General features: G+C 43.0%; 1 protein-coding gene across 2 annotated transcripts in view; it reads left to right on the forward strand.

The window, feature by feature from the left end:
- The window catches only part of PPEF1 (protein phosphatase with EF-hand domain 1), a 51,650-nt gene extending 35,216 nt beyond the window's left edge, over positions 1-16,434 (forward strand). For both annotated transcript variants that reach the window (XM_054067776.1, XM_054067854.1), the window contains 10 exons: positions 360-526; positions 2,070-2,106; positions 2,569-2,718; positions 4,782-4,982; positions 6,444-6,629; positions 7,260-7,402; positions 8,014-8,120; positions 9,013-9,176; positions 10,003-10,087; positions 10,564-16,434. In XM_054067776.1, the coding sequence (XP_053923751.1) occupies positions 360-526; positions 2,070-2,106; positions 2,569-2,718; positions 4,782-4,982; positions 6,444-6,629; positions 7,260-7,402; positions 8,014-8,120; positions 9,013-9,176; positions 10,003-10,087; positions 10,564-10,757 (1,434 nt within the window). In that variant the 3' untranslated portion in view covers positions 10,758-16,434. The remainder of the gene's footprint in view (positions 1-359; positions 527-2,069; positions 2,107-2,568; positions 2,719-4,781; positions 4,983-6,443; positions 6,630-7,259; positions 7,403-8,013; positions 8,121-9,012; positions 9,177-10,002; positions 10,088-10,563) is intronic.
- The last annotated feature ends 121 nt before the right edge of the window (positions 16,435-16,555 follow it).

The raw sequence follows: 16,555 nt of genomic DNA on the forward strand, positions 1-16,555 counted from the left end.
GCAAGTGCATAACTTCCTGGAGGCAGTTGCATTAACAGGAAAGTGTATTTTATTAGAAGAAGGGTGTTCCTAGTGGTCCCTTTCAATTTAATTTAGTAGATGGAGGAAGGGATTAGAGATGGCATCATAAGAACAGTCAGAGAGGTTATCTCTCCTCTGATGGCTCATACAGGTTGTCTGATATGGATATTTTTGTTCAACACATTGGACGTGAAGAAATGCAGCATTTTAGATCTCTGTATTGTGCAGTGTTTTTTCCCAGAATTTCTAGCAATGTGATCTCATTTGAAAAGCTGTTTCCTTTATTACAGTAGCATAAAAGCGTCTCTAAATGTTGTTGGTTTTGTTTCCTTCTACAGAATGGTCTGCCCTCAGAACAAAACCGTTATGTCTTTAATGGTGATTTTGTTGACAGAGGGAAAAATTCTATGGAAATACTTATAATCCTGTTTGCATTTCTTCTTATCTACCCCAATGATTTACATTTGAATAGAGGAAACCATGAAGACTACATCATGAACCTGAGGTAGATTTTAGGGGGCTGGGGGGACGGGGTATCTGGCCTTTCACTAAATATGCTGGAGCTTTTGAATTCTGCTTTAGCTGCTGTGACACTCTAAACCAAAATTAATATTTTATGAGGTATTCAGGTGTAGCGCTGCATCTTCAGGATGGGGGGGAGGGGCAAGGAACATCCTCATTATGAACAGGCAATTGAGCAGGAGTCACGTCTTGGCTCTGACCTAATCACAATCCATTGATGTCTATGGGCCTTGTGCAGCTTCCAGAGTACCAAACTTGGGGGAACGGGATGGATGGGAGGATTATATTTTAGTTAAAATATTGGTTCTTTCCACAGCATAGCAAAGGACATAACATTATGCAATATAATGGAACCAGTGAACCAGGAGCTGATATTTCACTTAACTTTAAACTAAGATGTCACTTCCCAAACACAAAGGATGGGTAAAATCCTGTCTTCTGCACCATGGACGTCTGTTAGTTGAGAGGTGGCAGTCTACCCCATTGCAGGACAGCCAGGACCCTGTTTTCTTACACAGATATTTGTACTCAGCTGTATAGCGCTGGAAGGGAGTGAGCGCAGCCATCATCTCTGGCTGTAGCGAAAGTGTGACTTGTAGACAAAACCATCACAGAGACATGAGAAGAACTCCATCCTGGTAGCTGCACTTCTCAGCTGTCCCAATAAGTATTTCGGTGACTAACTGGCAGATAGCTTGTTCTGCCTCTTCTCTCATTCGCTGCATGCACACAGAATATATTGTTCTTTAGCCCAGGCATAAAGCTGGGATAGAGCCCCAGGTTCAAATCCTATTAATTATCAATGTTGAGAGAATCAGTTTCACATGATAGTTCCTTTTCCAGCACTTAATTTAAAAAAAACAAAAACCAACACAACAATCCCCAAAACACAAACCAAGATCAGTTCCTTTACCTACAAGGTAGGAAAAATCCCACCCAAGAGAGTGGAAAATACTAATGAAGTCTGTGGTGGTACGGAGTGCAAAGATGTGTTCCTGTGTATGGCTCTTCATTGGGCATTTTGATTAGCAGTAAATAACATCAGTAAATGTGAAAGCTGGGAGTTACGGTGTTGTGAAAATTCCCCTTGCACCAAGGATTTCCTGGTTTTAAATGAATGAGGAGTCAAAATCCTTGTCCCTTGCCAGGGAAAAGACATGATAAGACAACACTTGTCTAACAAAGCTGAATGATTTAGAACAAGAGCTCTGTGGAGGTTTTGTGGGAATTCTGCCCATCATCAGTTAGATTCCTTCGAAATTTATTTCCAGTATCTAAAAGGCAAAACTGCTAAATTATTTAATTTAGATGGGAAAAAGGCTGCTTAATAGTTATTGGTCTGGATTCTGTTCCTGATCTCTTGTATGTACAATAAATCAGTTTAACTCAATTCTTGAGACAGAGCAGGAGATAACACATTTAAACAGAGGTGAGACACAACGGCAGGAGAAAAGAGGGATAGAAAACTCCTGGCAAACATTACAGAAAATCATGAAGAAGGGTTCATTATGTTGTCCTATTTTCAGATATGGCTTCACGAAAGAAGTTTCAAAGAAATACAAGGTAAGATTCCTCCTCCTTCCCCTCTATTGTCTTTGTAGTCTTGCGCATGTAAAACGAAACCTGTGTAAACAAGGAAATTTCCATCTGATTTATTTAGGTGTAGTACAGAATGACTTTAGTAATGGAGTTGAAATTATTTTGGTTTTTCAGTGGAATAACTGGCAAAACAATTTTAAGTGTTAGCCTTTTATACTGAGAGAACTATGGGAAGAAATAACTACCATTCATAAGGCCACTCAAGAACACAAAAAGAGGTGAGCATTAAAGAAAAATTAAATACTATGCACGCAATCAAATGCCCCCCAAGTAAATTTCAGAACATGTTTGTCAGTGCTGTGGTTCGGAGTGGCACCTGAATGGAACTGTTCATATAGTGTGTGGCAGACAATTCAGCGAAACCTTGAACTTAGAAGCAAAAGAATCTCCTGGAAACAGGATCTAATAAAAGAGTGTGTTTTACAGGACCATGGGAAACAGATTTTGTGTCTTTTGCAAGATGTTTTTAGCTGGCTTCCCCTTGCCACTATAATTGATAGCAAAGTTCTTATCCTACACGGAGGGATTTCAGACACCACAGATTTGGATTTCCTAAATGCACTTGAGAGAAATAAGGTAAGAGATCATACTCATGTGGGGGTTATTTGGTTTTCTTTAAAGAAATGCTAAGATCAGTTTGTTTGCATTAAGAAGGTAAATGGCTGCAGTATAAGGCACGTAAGGGATACAAAAACCTCTTGTTTTTCTTCAAAATCAGTGTTTAGGAAGGAATGCTTCTGTAAGTTTTGGGAGCCAATTGTTTGGCCGCTGTAAAATAACACAAGTCTTTCGACTTTAAAACAGCTAAAAACACTTTAGGTATGCCTTCCTGTAATGATGATGCGTTAGCCAGAAAGTATGAAAAGTATTAATTTTCAGACATTTCTACACACTTTAAAAGTCTATGTAGCCATGTCTTTTTTAGCACTGCTTTTTACCCTGGGGCTGTGCTTCTGCCATCTGTTGTGTGGGGGAAGTTCTCCACCTGTGATGCGCTCCCTTGGCAGCAGTTGAGCTTTGCACATGTGGGAGAGCCTTTCCAACAAGATCAAACTTGAGAACCTGGTCTTGAGAAAACAGAAGCTACTGCTTTTCAGCCATTTTGAAGACAGAAACCTCAATTTTGTTCTGAAATGGTGAGCAAATAGCTCTTCCAAATTGGCTGATTCAATCAACTAAATTAAGATGTCTGCTTGTGAGCGAGGTGCTTGGGTTCCTTATAATCACTGGTGATCCAGGAGATCTGGTGGAGATCCAGATCTTGTAATTGCTCAGACACAGGTCTCCAGTGCTGTTTATGGGAGCACCCTGTAGCCAAGGGATGTCTCCTCTGGCCTCTGCCTGCTTCTGGCAAAAGTCTTCTTCACAGGTCTCCTCTACCAATCTCATTTAGGTCTGGTTCATATCCACCCAGCGCATGCTAATTCACAGACATGGTAGAGCATCACAGATGACACAAGGCAGTTGTGTACCTTGTCATTAGCATCTGTGAAATCTAGAGCTATTTCTCTCATCCTCATGTTTTCTAACACGGGAATAAATGCTTTACAGGACAGTAAAGCTCTACAGTTTACAGGTGCATGGAAAAGGGTAATGCATATTTCTGGTCATCAGTCTAGGCTCCATTGTCTATACCACTGTACACTGAAATTTGGTACCTGTCTACAGATGTGTCTTAACTGTAAGCTGTGTTCTGCCCACACTTTCACCAAGGCTGGGTTCAGCATATTTACTGATGTGCTGTCTGTGAAATGCCAGGCTAACAGGTCAGAGTTGATGCCACAGAAGGGCATTGCTAATGAGATGTGTGTGGGGCAAAACTCAGGGCAATATTACTCAACTGATGTATTTTAATTGGCACAGCTGGCAACTGGCCGGTCTCAGGTATTGGTCAGCGTGCTGAGGAATAACCCCATGTTTCAAATTTTGTTTTGCATCAGTTCTTATCTTTAGGGGTAGGGTGTTTGGGGCGTTGGTTGTGGGTTTTTTTTTTGTTAAAAAAAAAATGAGTTAGTATGAGAAAATTTCAAATGAGAAGAAAAGATACTCCCTGGAGAAGAGTCAGTACTAATGGGCATTCATGAAGCTGTAGCACACAGCCCCAAACAAGCAAATGTTTATGCATATTGGAAGAGGCTGATTTAACAATAAAAGGGCCTGATGTAATACTGCATCACTTTCACTGTTATCCTCTTTATATACCATTTATTTTAGCCATATTAACCTTGCAGCATGATGCTGTATCAGAGCAGTGGCAATTGCTGTTTCATCTTCAGTACTATATACATTAATTTTCCAGTGAAGCTGGGCAATTCAGTGTCTGCCCTGAGCCCGGACCGTATTTGTTCTACAGTGAGACCTGGTGATTGACATGGTTTGGAACGAGTCTGTCTGTCTTCACAAGAATAAGAAAATAGCTCTGAAGAGGATGTCTGCTGATAGACAGAATGCAAAATTGCTGCAAGTGCCAAACGTGCAGCTTTCACCAAACCTGTGAATTCAGGACATCGTGAAGAGTTCAGTATTAAGTACAGGAAACAGGAACTGATTTGCTTTTCAGCTGACACCTCTGTACCATCTTTATAGTCTGGTAACAATTCCAATGTCTGGGTTTTTTTTTTTGTTTGTTTGTTTTAAAGTTGAAATCTTTGATGCGGCCACCAAAATCAGTGAGAAACAGACAGGACCCAGTGAAGGAGAGAATTACCACAACCAAACCGAGTAAACACATTGCCAACCAGAACGTTGCAGGAAAACCACAACACGTCTCTTCATCGGGCTCAACTGAGCTTTCAGGCTCAAATTTGCCTTCAGAGCCCTCCCTGAAGGAATGGAAACAAGTAAGTGAAACAGAAGACAGACTGATACGGAATCTGCCCTGCACAAAACTGGCAGGCGCTCTGCCCAGGCACAGCGTTTGAGTCTGAAGGCCCTGTCTCTTAACAGAAAACCCATCATTCTTGGGAGTAAACTACCCAGCTACTAGTTCTTTGGATGCTTTTTGTAGACTTGGTGATAAAGGCTTGTGATTTTATACCTTATAGGTGCAATTAACCCAGTGTTTTCTTTACTTAGCAGTTAGGAGGAGGAAACTGCTCAGGATGAGATGACTTTGCATGCCCTCGTGTGGTTGAATCTGTTGGTACATAAGTGGTTGTTAATCTAAATAGGTCAGACTTTGCAGTTGTCAGTGGTAGTGAGCACCTTCTTTTGGCTGTGGTTTTGACAGCTGAATGCTGATATTGTCCAAAAAAAGAAAAAACCTACTCAGCTCCTGAGACCTGCAGGCTGATTACTTAAGAGTGGGAATTTTTTGTCCTCTGGCTGTTCATTTCCTCTTGGATATTAGGGCAATATGAAGCTCTTATCATGCTGTAATTTTAATAAAGTGTGACAATTTGGAAAGTTTAATTTGCACAGCAATTTAAAAGCTCAAAATTGAGTTGCATTTTTCTGAGCTTCTCTTCAGGCAGCTGTTTTAAGGGGCACACAACTTTGTTTTGCTTCTCAAGAGGCAAATCCATCCCTGAAAATCTGATTTCCCAAGACATATACCTAATGTACAAACTAATGGAATGGGCACAAGGAACCCCTCAAATGTGACACTCCCCCAGCTAATCAAGCCTCCACTGAGCCATGGTCACAAACATGAAGTGTAATGTGTTAGTACAAACCTTGTCCAGTGAGGTTTAAACAAACACATTTTGCCTAATCTTTGCTCCTGACTAGAATTATTAGGGGTGACTTTAAACCACAATAATTCACCCTCATGGCAGTAAAATCTTGTTTTGAAACATGAGCTAACCCTAGGCAATAAAGCCAAAGGCAACTCCTGTCATGTTTAGAGCAGGCACTTCCAAGCTTAGTTTAGGTAAAATAACTGACACACATGATTATTAGGTCTGTGATGCAAAATAGAAAATCCCTCTCACACCTACATGTGAAGGTAGCGGCTATTGCTTTAATTGCAATAGCCCAGGCACCTGGTACCATTCCTGATGCACCACCCGAGTCTGAAAACTTCAGCTGCAAAAGGAGGTGCAATTGTTTCTGAAACAATATTTCTCCTGAAAAAGTTAATCCAAAATCTAAATAATGTTTCTTAAGAAAAGCAGAACAAAAGTTTCGGCCCAAAAGAATGTCCTACTGAAAGGAATGAAGAAAACACAAGATGTACTTGTTAGCTCAGGTGTGTTTTCTCTCTGTACTGTGAGGCTTTTGCCATGGCCAGTACTTTAGACAGCCAAAGCCTGTCAGTCCTCAACTGCCTCCAGTCCTAACTTCCTTGAGTTTATTTACAGATCCTTGACATTCTCTGGAGTGATCCAAGAAGCCAAAAGGGCTGCACACCAAACAAGTGTCGAGGAGGAGGTTGTTACTTTGGCCCCGATGTCACTGCCAAGCTGTTTGAAAGGTATAATCTGAAAATGCTCATCAGGTCTCATGAATTTAAGCCGGAAGGTTATGAGATCAGTCATGATGGGAAGGTAAGATGCTTCCATGTAAAGTAGAATTCTCCCATGAATTTCAGAGGCGCACCCACAGTAGAGTTGTCTGCCAAGTTAATTTAAAAAAATGAATGAATTCTTTAAAGCGGGTTTTGGGGAGCTGTATGCTAGACAGATGTTAGAATAAATGATGGTGTTCTGACAAAAGAAATTCTTTACAGCTTCAGTGAGTGTGGATGGGCTTATTACTCTTGTGAAAAAAAAATGAAAATCAACAAAACCCCTGAGGAAATTTATTTGTAAATATAGTGCAAGAGGTGCTCTAAGGCTTAAGAAACCTTTTAACTTAATAATTTCTCTCCTGGCCTGTCTTTCTGACAGTCTGTCAGAAGGTCAGCAAGAGTCCTGAAAACCATATCGTAGAAAGAGGTTTCTGTTTAACAGAACATTCTATCGAGCTGCCCTCTGAACAGAAGTCTCCCTGTGACAAGCCAAAAACACAACCCTGCAGCTCTGACTCAAAAAGTACAAGGCTAATGATAGCTGTTGATCTCTGGTTTTACATGCAGGCACTTAGCTCTGCAACCTGCGTGTTTTCCTAAGATCAGTTTAATCTGTCTGAAGAAGAGTTGTTTTAGCCAATCCAATTTCTTTGTTTCCTACGATCAGGTTATCACTATATTTTCTGCCTCCAACTATTATGAGGAAGGGAGCAACCGGGGAGCATACATCAAACTGAATCCTGAACTGATTCCTCGCTTTGTGCAGTATCAAGTCAGCAAGTACACACGCAGGCAGAATCTTCGGGAGAGGTAAAGCCGTGTTGTGTATGCAGTGAGCGTGTGCTCGCTTAACACCTCAGTACCTGTCGCAAATCTATTGCCTGACTAAACAGACATCTATTTGGTTTGGTTTTCTATTTTACAACTTAAAAAATAATACAGTAAACAAAACATGTTCTAAATGCTCTGACTTGGTTTCCTGAGAAACTCCCAAAGGTACTTAGGCACGGTAAGCAGTTAGAACAGACAATTGCCAGGGACTCATAAAGAGCCTGCACCTGTCTGTCAGTTCTGCTTTAAGACTGCAGAGTTAATCTGAACAAATCCTGTTAAGAATTGAGTGCAAAATATTTATCATGACAGCTTTGCCATACCTAGCACTATGGTCAGATTTACTAAAGCAAAGCGGCTTAGAATTACCTACATAAACTCAATTATCTCGTAAATTCAGATTATTCTTATGGGGCTTTATTTGTTTTGCTGGGTTTGGGGTTTTTTTTTTCCTCCAGTGTTGTCTTTTAGAATGACCTTAAACATACTACATGCTAAAGGATGTAAGAATTTGATAATGAATGTTGAAAAGCATAAAATGTGAGGAGGATTTTAATCCTTTAATGATCTCTGCATTTCCTTCCTCCTAGGGTGGGTACAATTGAATCATCTGCCTTAAAGTCCTTACGAGAGAAGATTTATGCTCGCAGGTCTGAACTCACTAGTGCTTTTGCAGAATATGATGTCAACGGCACAGGTAAGACTACCTCTCTGCCCAGTTGCCACCATAGGGGAAAACAGTTTCCATGCGTCAACTGGGGCAGAGGGGACAAATCCCTTGGAGAAGGGTCTTGCCTGCAGTGTAAGACTGGAGGGCAGCAGAGGCTGGTTGATCTTATGTTCTTCCTGACCACAGAGGAAGATAGGTGTTAGCAGGTGCTCAGCCCCAGAAAACAACTTGACAGGATGACGCTTTAAGTAGAAAGAAAACAACTGAAACACACAGGCAAATACAGAAGTGTTGCTGGGCATGGTTTGGGCAGGTAAATCCAGCTCCAGAAGCTCAGAGGTCACCACTTTTACCTAGGAATGTCTTCAGATGTCAGACAGGGAATTGGGGTCTCAGGTGAGAGGAAAGTGGTCTCCTGAGTCTCAGAGATAATTTGAGTAAAGTTGACTGGCTATGCCAGTAGCAGACACATGCTCATCCATCAGCTGAAGGAAAGTCATTGCTAAGTTAATACATAAACCTTTTATGTAGGAGCAAGGAGTTAATAATTTCTTAGCACAAACACAACCTTTCCTCGTGTCAGGATCTCACTTGACTGGGTTGTCATCTGTGCCCCTAAGAGGGCAATCAGTAACATGATGGGACCGTTTCTTTGGCCACTGAACAACTGTTTAACATATTCCTTTCTCAAAATGTATTAGAACATGCTGAATGTCATAATACAATCACAAAGTTGGTGAGGTTGAAAAGGACCCATGGAAATGTTCAGCCCAACCCTGCTGCTCATTGTTATGAGGGTTTTTATCCCAGGGCTAGAAAAAATATTTGGTTTGCAACCTTTCTCAAAACCGGCAGAAGGAATGCCGGTACGTGCTGTGTCACATAACACTTGTAACAATGAATCGACCCCTTCCGGCAGGCAAGATTTCTGTCAATGACTGGGCTGCGGCAATGGAGTCTGTCCTACAGCTGGGGCTGCCTTGGAGGATGCTGCGGCCTCAGTTAGCACATGCGAACGCAGATGGAGAAGTTGACTTCATGTCGTGCTTTTACGATTTGAAAATAGATCAACCTATAAAAGAGGTAAGGAGGAAAACATCTCTTCGCACATCTTGAAGGAACAGCTTTTAGTGCAACATGAGGCACAAGACAGTGGTTTGGCCAGTCAGGTAGACATCTACAACTGAACTAGTTGCCAAGCTTCCTTTTATAGTCATTGGAAGGAAATGAGCACTGCTATGGTACGAATCATCATTCCCTGCGAAGGTAGATGCCTAAAATAGGTTGGATGAATCACATGCTAGAAATGCTGCTTATTTTCCATTGACTGTCAAGGGCATTTTGATAACGTAGCTGAGGAAATGAGACAAATCCTACCCTGAGCACTCAACCCTCACTCTTTAAGATGAGCATTTCAAATGTGCTCCAGAGCCAATTAAGGCACCTGTAGGAGGGAGTCACATTTGTAGGCAGACTTCTAGATGTTTAATGGTAGCTGAGGTCTCTTCTAGGGAGTCCAGCTTTTGCCAAGCGGCTGCATAGCAGTACTTTGCTGTCTTACATCTTTTTTCTAAATGGCAGGATCCACTCACATATGTACAGTGAAAGCTTGCTACAAGTGCATGACATACAGCATCTTCCCTAGATTATCCAAATTTCCACAAATAATTACTGAATGTAGGAGGTGTGAAGGGCTCCTTCCCCCCAACCATCTGAAAGCGACAGGTTTTAGCTGATTATTCCTCAGGGCAAGACACAAAGTGTCATTCCGGGGAACTTGACCATAAGGGTTTTTTTTAAACATTTAAGAAGTTAAACTGGGAACACAGATTTGTACAGTAGATATTTTGTGGTTAGACTAACTCAAGATAAGGGCTGAATGGTTTCCTGTATGGAATTTCAAAACCAGGTTCAGCCAGCTTTGGCGGAAACACTGTGCAGATACAGAAAGGATCTGGAGATCATCTTTAACGTCATTGACAAAGACCACTCAGGTAAGTCTAGATAATTTCACAGTACCAGCTCTACGATAGTTAGCTTTTCCCACTGTGTTTCCTTCTTAAGGCTTCTAAATACAGAGGAACCAGAGGTGATGTCATTTTTGCAGTTTAATGAAAACTAATTCAAGCACTCAGGCTCTAACCACATAAGCGACAGTGCACAGAGCCTAGCTTGAGAACAAAATCTCACATATCTCACCTCCAGCACAGGCTTCACTCTTTGGGGGCTTTTTCTAACCCTTCCAGTCTCCCTCTCAATATTCACTGCTTTCTTAATTCTGCTGTTTGAAGGCATTCCATCATTATCTGAAGTAAAAATATACTTTAGTCATGAAATCGCCAAACACTCCCAAGCCATGGCAGGCAGGTAACTTCCTTGAAGTGAAGGAGAGTGCATGCGTGCCTGAGTACATGTATGTAGGAAAGGGAAACAGTGCTGGAAAAAGCAAACTGCCATCTGTCTTCCTCAGGTCTGATTTCTCTTGAGGAGTTCGGCCAGACATGGAAACTCTTCATGTCTCACCTGGGCATCGATGTATGCGATGAATCCCTTGACAAGTTAGTCCTCCACATAGATTACAACAAGGATGGCCACATTGACTTCAATGAATTTTTAGAGGCCTTTCACGTGGTTCACAGACTAGAGAAAAAGGCAAACTCATGAAAAGGCAGTACTGCTTTTGGGCTGACATGGAAGCTCACCTTCCTGGCACTAGCCAGAAGCAGCCTGGGAAACCAATTTCCAGCCTAACAAACCATGCATAGGCTGCTCGACACAGAAAGCACTGCAGTCACTGTGCAAGCCTTTATTTAGTCCCTTCTGGATGACAGATAACTGGTCATAATGAGACATAAGAGATAAAACCTCACTGCCTATAGTATGACTGTGTCACTGCCACATCAGTACCTTACAGCTTATCCTCCCCCTTGGTGGCATCTCCCCCATCAATCTGATCTGTGAACACTGCCAAGGTCACACCTACAAGCCCCATGGGAAGAGAAGCTTTAGTGTTTCTTTCAGCAGTAATAGCTGAGAAACAGCATTGATGAACACAAGAAACATATCAAACTCTTCTCTGGGATATAACATACACGACAGAGGCCTGCTGCAGGCTACCCAATCCAGGAAAGAAAATAGGGGAGAACCACCATCTACTTAAAACAATAGTCCTACGTTTAATCTTGCCCTTTGCATGATACAGTGAAATTAAAACATTCCAGGTCACTGTTTGTCCTCCTTAAAGTTTACAGACACAACTTAAAGGATCTCAGTTGAAAGACATTTATCCTTGCACTGTATTTCTTCTTGCCACTTGTTACTTTTCCCTACATTTGTTGGGGTTTGGAGCTAATAAACAGTCATAACTCAGCACCTTAACACTAAATCCATAGCGCATTAATGTAACATAAAATGAATCACAAAATAAAGCTTTAGCTTTAACAGTAATGTGTAAGTGTAGTGGTTTTTTGCCTGCATTCTGGTGTCCTACACATACTGGAGTACAACACGCTTTTCCTGAAGATTAACTGGGTTTCCTTAAAACAAAGATGAATAAGGACACAAAAGTAAAAAAAAAAATAAAAAAATAAATTGGGTACTAGCAAACTCAAATATTCTTGCATATAACTGGGCACCAGTTCTTTACCAAGTAAACTAAGAAATTCTGAAACTGAGCTTTTGGAACACAGCAAGATGGAAGAGTCTGGTGCCCCCGGCCTCCCCCCAAAATGCAAGCCAATATTCCCATTCCCACCAGTACCATCCTACCTGCTCCTGTGGGAAGAAGCGAAAAGATACAGACAACTTTCATGCACACTATGCTCTAAAAGACCCCCACTGATAAAGAATCATAGAATCACTCAGTTGGAAAAGACCTTTGAGATCATCATGTCCAACTATACATGTCCACTACTAAACCATATGTCTGAGCATTTCATCTATATGTCTTTTAAATACCTGCAGGAACAGGGACTCGACCACCTCCCTGGTCAGGCTGTTCCAGTGCCTAATTACTCTTTTGGTGAAGAAATTTTTCCTGATGTCCAATCTGAACCTGCCCTGGCACAATTTGAGGCCATTCCTTCTCGTCCTACTGCCTGTCACTTGGGAGAAGAGTCCAACATCCATGTTGCTACAAGCTCCTTTCAGGTAGTTGTAGACAGTGATAAGGACGACTTTAAAATATAAAGTGAAGTGCAGCCAGCCAGGGGCTCTTTGAAAACAGCATTACCTAATTCAGCCTTAGTAACGACAGTGTGCACAAAGTGCTTTTTGGGTAGGAAAAGGTTCCATCCTAGCGCATCTTTAAATTTTAATAGTGAAAGATAAAGCTAAGTGAAGAAGCTAGTTTTTATTTAATAACAGTGTTGGAAGTACAAAATCAAAAAGCAGTTTATCATCAGAGCATGTTAACAGCAACCCAGGCTCAAGGTACTGCACTTCTGCAGAAGTATTTTGTAGCTGGACATGCACACATGCTCACTTCTGTTGCCTAAGGGAGGGGGGAAGAAAAATATTCTATAGTGCAAAACAAGTTGACAGTAGAATTGCAATGGCATCAGTAGCAGCGAATTTCTGCTGCTAGCATGCATTTATTCCAATCTAGGGATCAGCCAGGATCAGCCCCACCTTATTACAGTGGAATAACAACTGCTCCTCCTAAGATGGACAAACACCTTGGTGTGTCATGGGATCTCACTTCCCACTGTTGGATTCCTTGCTGTGGGCATGAACTGACAGGGTGGAATGGGACAGTGCAGCTCTGGAGTCCTCCTTAGCCACCACTAGCACTCACCCTACCCCCAAGAAAAGTGGAAAAAGCTAGGATGTGCAACAAGACATGGAGTTCCAAAACACAGCTGACAGTCTCCAGCTTCCATGTTCCCCTCCAATGACATGCTCCTGAAGCTACCCTAGCAGAAAGCTCACTTCGGGGGATCACTCCATAAGAGGGGATTAAAGTTAAGGCTGCAGTGTTGCATTTCCCTCTGCAGGCAGTGAGAGGAGGCTTCCAGGGATGCAGCGCTGAAGAGAGCGAGGAGCTGAGTCATAGAGCCAGAAAAAAAGCCTGCCCTGTCAGCTGCTCAAGGCACTCAAGGACCTGACAGAAGCAGCAGGGTGTGGCAGGGGGGAGAAACTGAAACATCCAATGCCAGGAATAAAAGCCAGTCAAGACTAAAACTGGGAGTGGGAGATAGCCCAACTGCTTACTTAAATCCAGTGTTCAAGCTGAAGTTCTTCCATAACCCCCACTCCCAATCTTTTTTTTTTTTTTTCAATTCCACTATTTTATGCAGTAGCTACTTAATATTATAGCTCTGATCAGTCCTTTGAGCAGGGACTCAATCAGTCTGCAGCTGAGGACCCAAGGTCTTGGCTGATGTTGGCATCTCTCCTGTTACCACTTTCTGGACAACTCTGCTCCTACCTATGGACAATGCCAGAGAGTACCTGACATTGCACATGGATTGCCCCCATGCTCCTGCTTCACTCAAGCCCCTGGCTGCTGCCAGAGGGGCAACACGGTCCCACAGTGCCCCATGGACACAAGCAGTGCAACCCAGGTCTTCCGTGATAGAAAGTGACTGCCCCTTTTTAGGACTAGTAGGAACTAAGCACTCCACTTCCTGGCAGGGCTCTTTCCCTAAGTAAGGAGACCACAATTAGCAGGAGAGAAGCCAAACGTATTTCATACCCCAGCCATTAAGTTTTCACATCTACTTGCAGAAACAGGAGCCACAAAGAGTGAATGTTGCTTTTGATCTGTCTGGTCTGACATATCAAGTGGGAGGAGGAAGCAGCTGTGAGGCTGCGAGCAGGGAGTGTGCTTCCCTGGAGGAGCTGGGTTGGGGTGGACAGTTCATGCTCTGAGCTGGACGTAACACCTTGTTCGGCCAGCGCCCCCAGCCAGCCCCACTCCTGCCCACTGGCACAGCTGAGTGCCCGCTGGAGCTGGGGAGATGCCTCTGTGCCCACAGCTGCAAACTGCTTAGGGCAGCAGTGCCTCTCAAACTGGGAAGACCAGGTTTCATCCAGCTCTATTTTAATTCATGAACGCCCTTGTTTCTGAGGCACACGATGCGTCTCTGTTTATCTTTGCCTTCCTTTTCCATAAATGAGTTTCCAAAGACTTGAAGTTGACCGTGTTATCCTCTGCTGTCTCCCCTGGGAAGCCTGACAGACAAGTCAAGCCTATGCCAATTAGCTCAGTGCTGCACAAACTGCAAAGCTGTCACGTATTGTATCTGGGAGTACCCCCTCGCCACCACCAGCTCTGCTTTGCAACAGCTCAACACACACACACAGGTGGATCCTCAGCAAAGCAGGGGGGGCTGTATAAAACCTTATTTGCTTAATAAAGTTTGCACTAAATGTGGCTCTCCAGTTGGAATGGCTCTTCGGTCTGAATGTTAATGCAGCAGCAAGTGGGGACTGGTCCTGACCCAGAGGTGACAAGAGTTTTCATTCCACTTGCCTTTTGTTTCCACATCCCAGCCTTCACCATCAGCTACCTAAACTCTTCAAATTACCACATAACTAGAACCCAAGCGCCTGTACTCCATGTGATAGCTGGTCATGATGATCATAAACATACTGTAAGCTAGGTCATACCACGAGTTTCAAATTAGAGATACAGGAAAGCTGGTGAGGGGCTCTTTTATCAGTGAGTACAGGGATATGATGGCAGGGGGGAACAGTTTTGTGCTGAAAGAGGGGAGATTTAGATTAGATACTAGGAAGAAATCTTTTACTGTGAGGGTGATGAGGCACTGGAACAGGTTGCCCAGGAAAGACAAGGCTGCCCCATCCCTGGAGATGTTCAAGGCCAGATTATACAGGGCTTTGAGCAGCCTTGTCTAGTGGAAAGTGTCCCTGCCATGGCTGGGGGGTTGGTACTGGGTGGGCTTTAAGGTGCCTTCCAACTCAAACCATTCTATGATACTTCCACTAAAAAGAAAGAATTAAGGGGTGTCTGGGTATGTTTTAGTGTAGGCTCTATTGTTTTAAACTTCAATACAGCTGCATGTAAAACAAAATACATTAGGTGGTCTGAAGGAAAATTACCTCGCATCCCTCTCAAACTAGGATTCAACAAGAAAAGCAAAACTAACCACCATACTGCCTTTTCCTTTGATACTGGACAGAACAAGAAACAATGCCACAGGCTCTTGTGTGCTCACTCTCCACACTGTCACATTTGTCTGCTTAAACTCTACAAAGGGGTTTACTTTCATTTACTGGGAAACAAGCATGGTGATCTCTCACAACACATATAAAAATGAAAAAGAACAAATCACACATAATAACGAAGGCAAAACCATACAAAACAGGCACTGTGCCACTAAAATGACTTCCACATCCAAGTGCCAATTGTACCTGAACCATACCTTTACATTAGCCCCTCAAAAGGCCCTCAGTTTCCATGGTGGTTAACACAGCACGTGCCTTTTCCAGAGCATCCAGTCTAAGGGCTCCTAGGTCCTAGGACTGCCAAAATCTCCTGGTCTCTGCAAGAAGGTAAGATCACCTCCTAATGCCTACCACATCCGTGCTCTGCTCATGTCCAGACATTGTTACAGCAGCAGCAACTTCGCAGTGACAGCAAGCAGGGTGGCATAGCTGTCGGGAGCTTGGCCTCCCCACAACCATGGGTGCTGTCAACCAGAGAGTAGATAAGGATTTACTTCCCTTCTTTCAACAAAGTATTTCAGGCATCTATGTGAAACTGGAACCAAACAACTTGTTCTTATAAGCACCATGTGCTATTGTTACAAAAGTTTTCAAATCCTGTGAAAATGGCAGTTATGTTTTGAGAGAATGGGGGGGGGGGGAGTAGTTCTCACAGAAATATGTTTATCAGGCTTATTAGCACAGAAAATACCTACTTTTCACAGGCAAGATCTGCTCTTTTCCCCTCTACCTGGTAAAACCGACTCGCTCTGATCCTCTTGGCTCGCACAGCAGCAGTGCCAGCATAACCCAGTGGTGCTGAGGGAGCCCATGGCCGTGGGAAAGGCTGAAGCTACAGCCCCATTCCTAAGCTGTCAGCCAGATGCGTGCTGGCTGGTGGAAAAACCAGCAGTGCCGGCACAAGGAAAACCACAGCTGATGGGATGCTTGGGGTCCAGCAGGGTTTTCTCCCCCAAAAGGCAGCCTCCCTCTGTTTTCAGTTTATGTGGCCAGAGAGCCATTTTCCTGCAGGACACACCTATTCTCCGAGCAGCCGCAGAAGCTGATTTTCAGTGGAAATACTCAAGGCACAGGCACTAACCTGGGAGTTGAGTGAAGGGAGACTTTCAGGCAGCCCACCCCTAACTACATGTGACAAGTGCGACTTTAAATTAAAAAAAAATATGAAAGAAAAAAAGAAAAGAAAAAAAAAAAAGGGAAGAGAAACATCAAAGCCTTCCATAAACTCTCGCTGTGCTAGAAGGGTGGCAATTATGCCATTCTTAACTCTG

This window comes from Cuculus canorus, chromosome 1 (assembly GCF_017976375.1).
Source record: "Cuculus canorus isolate bCucCan1 chromosome 1, bCucCan1.pri, whole genome shotgun sequence".
In the NCBI taxonomy this organism is placed as follows: Eukaryota; Metazoa; Chordata; class Aves; order Cuculiformes; family Cuculidae; genus Cuculus; species Cuculus canorus.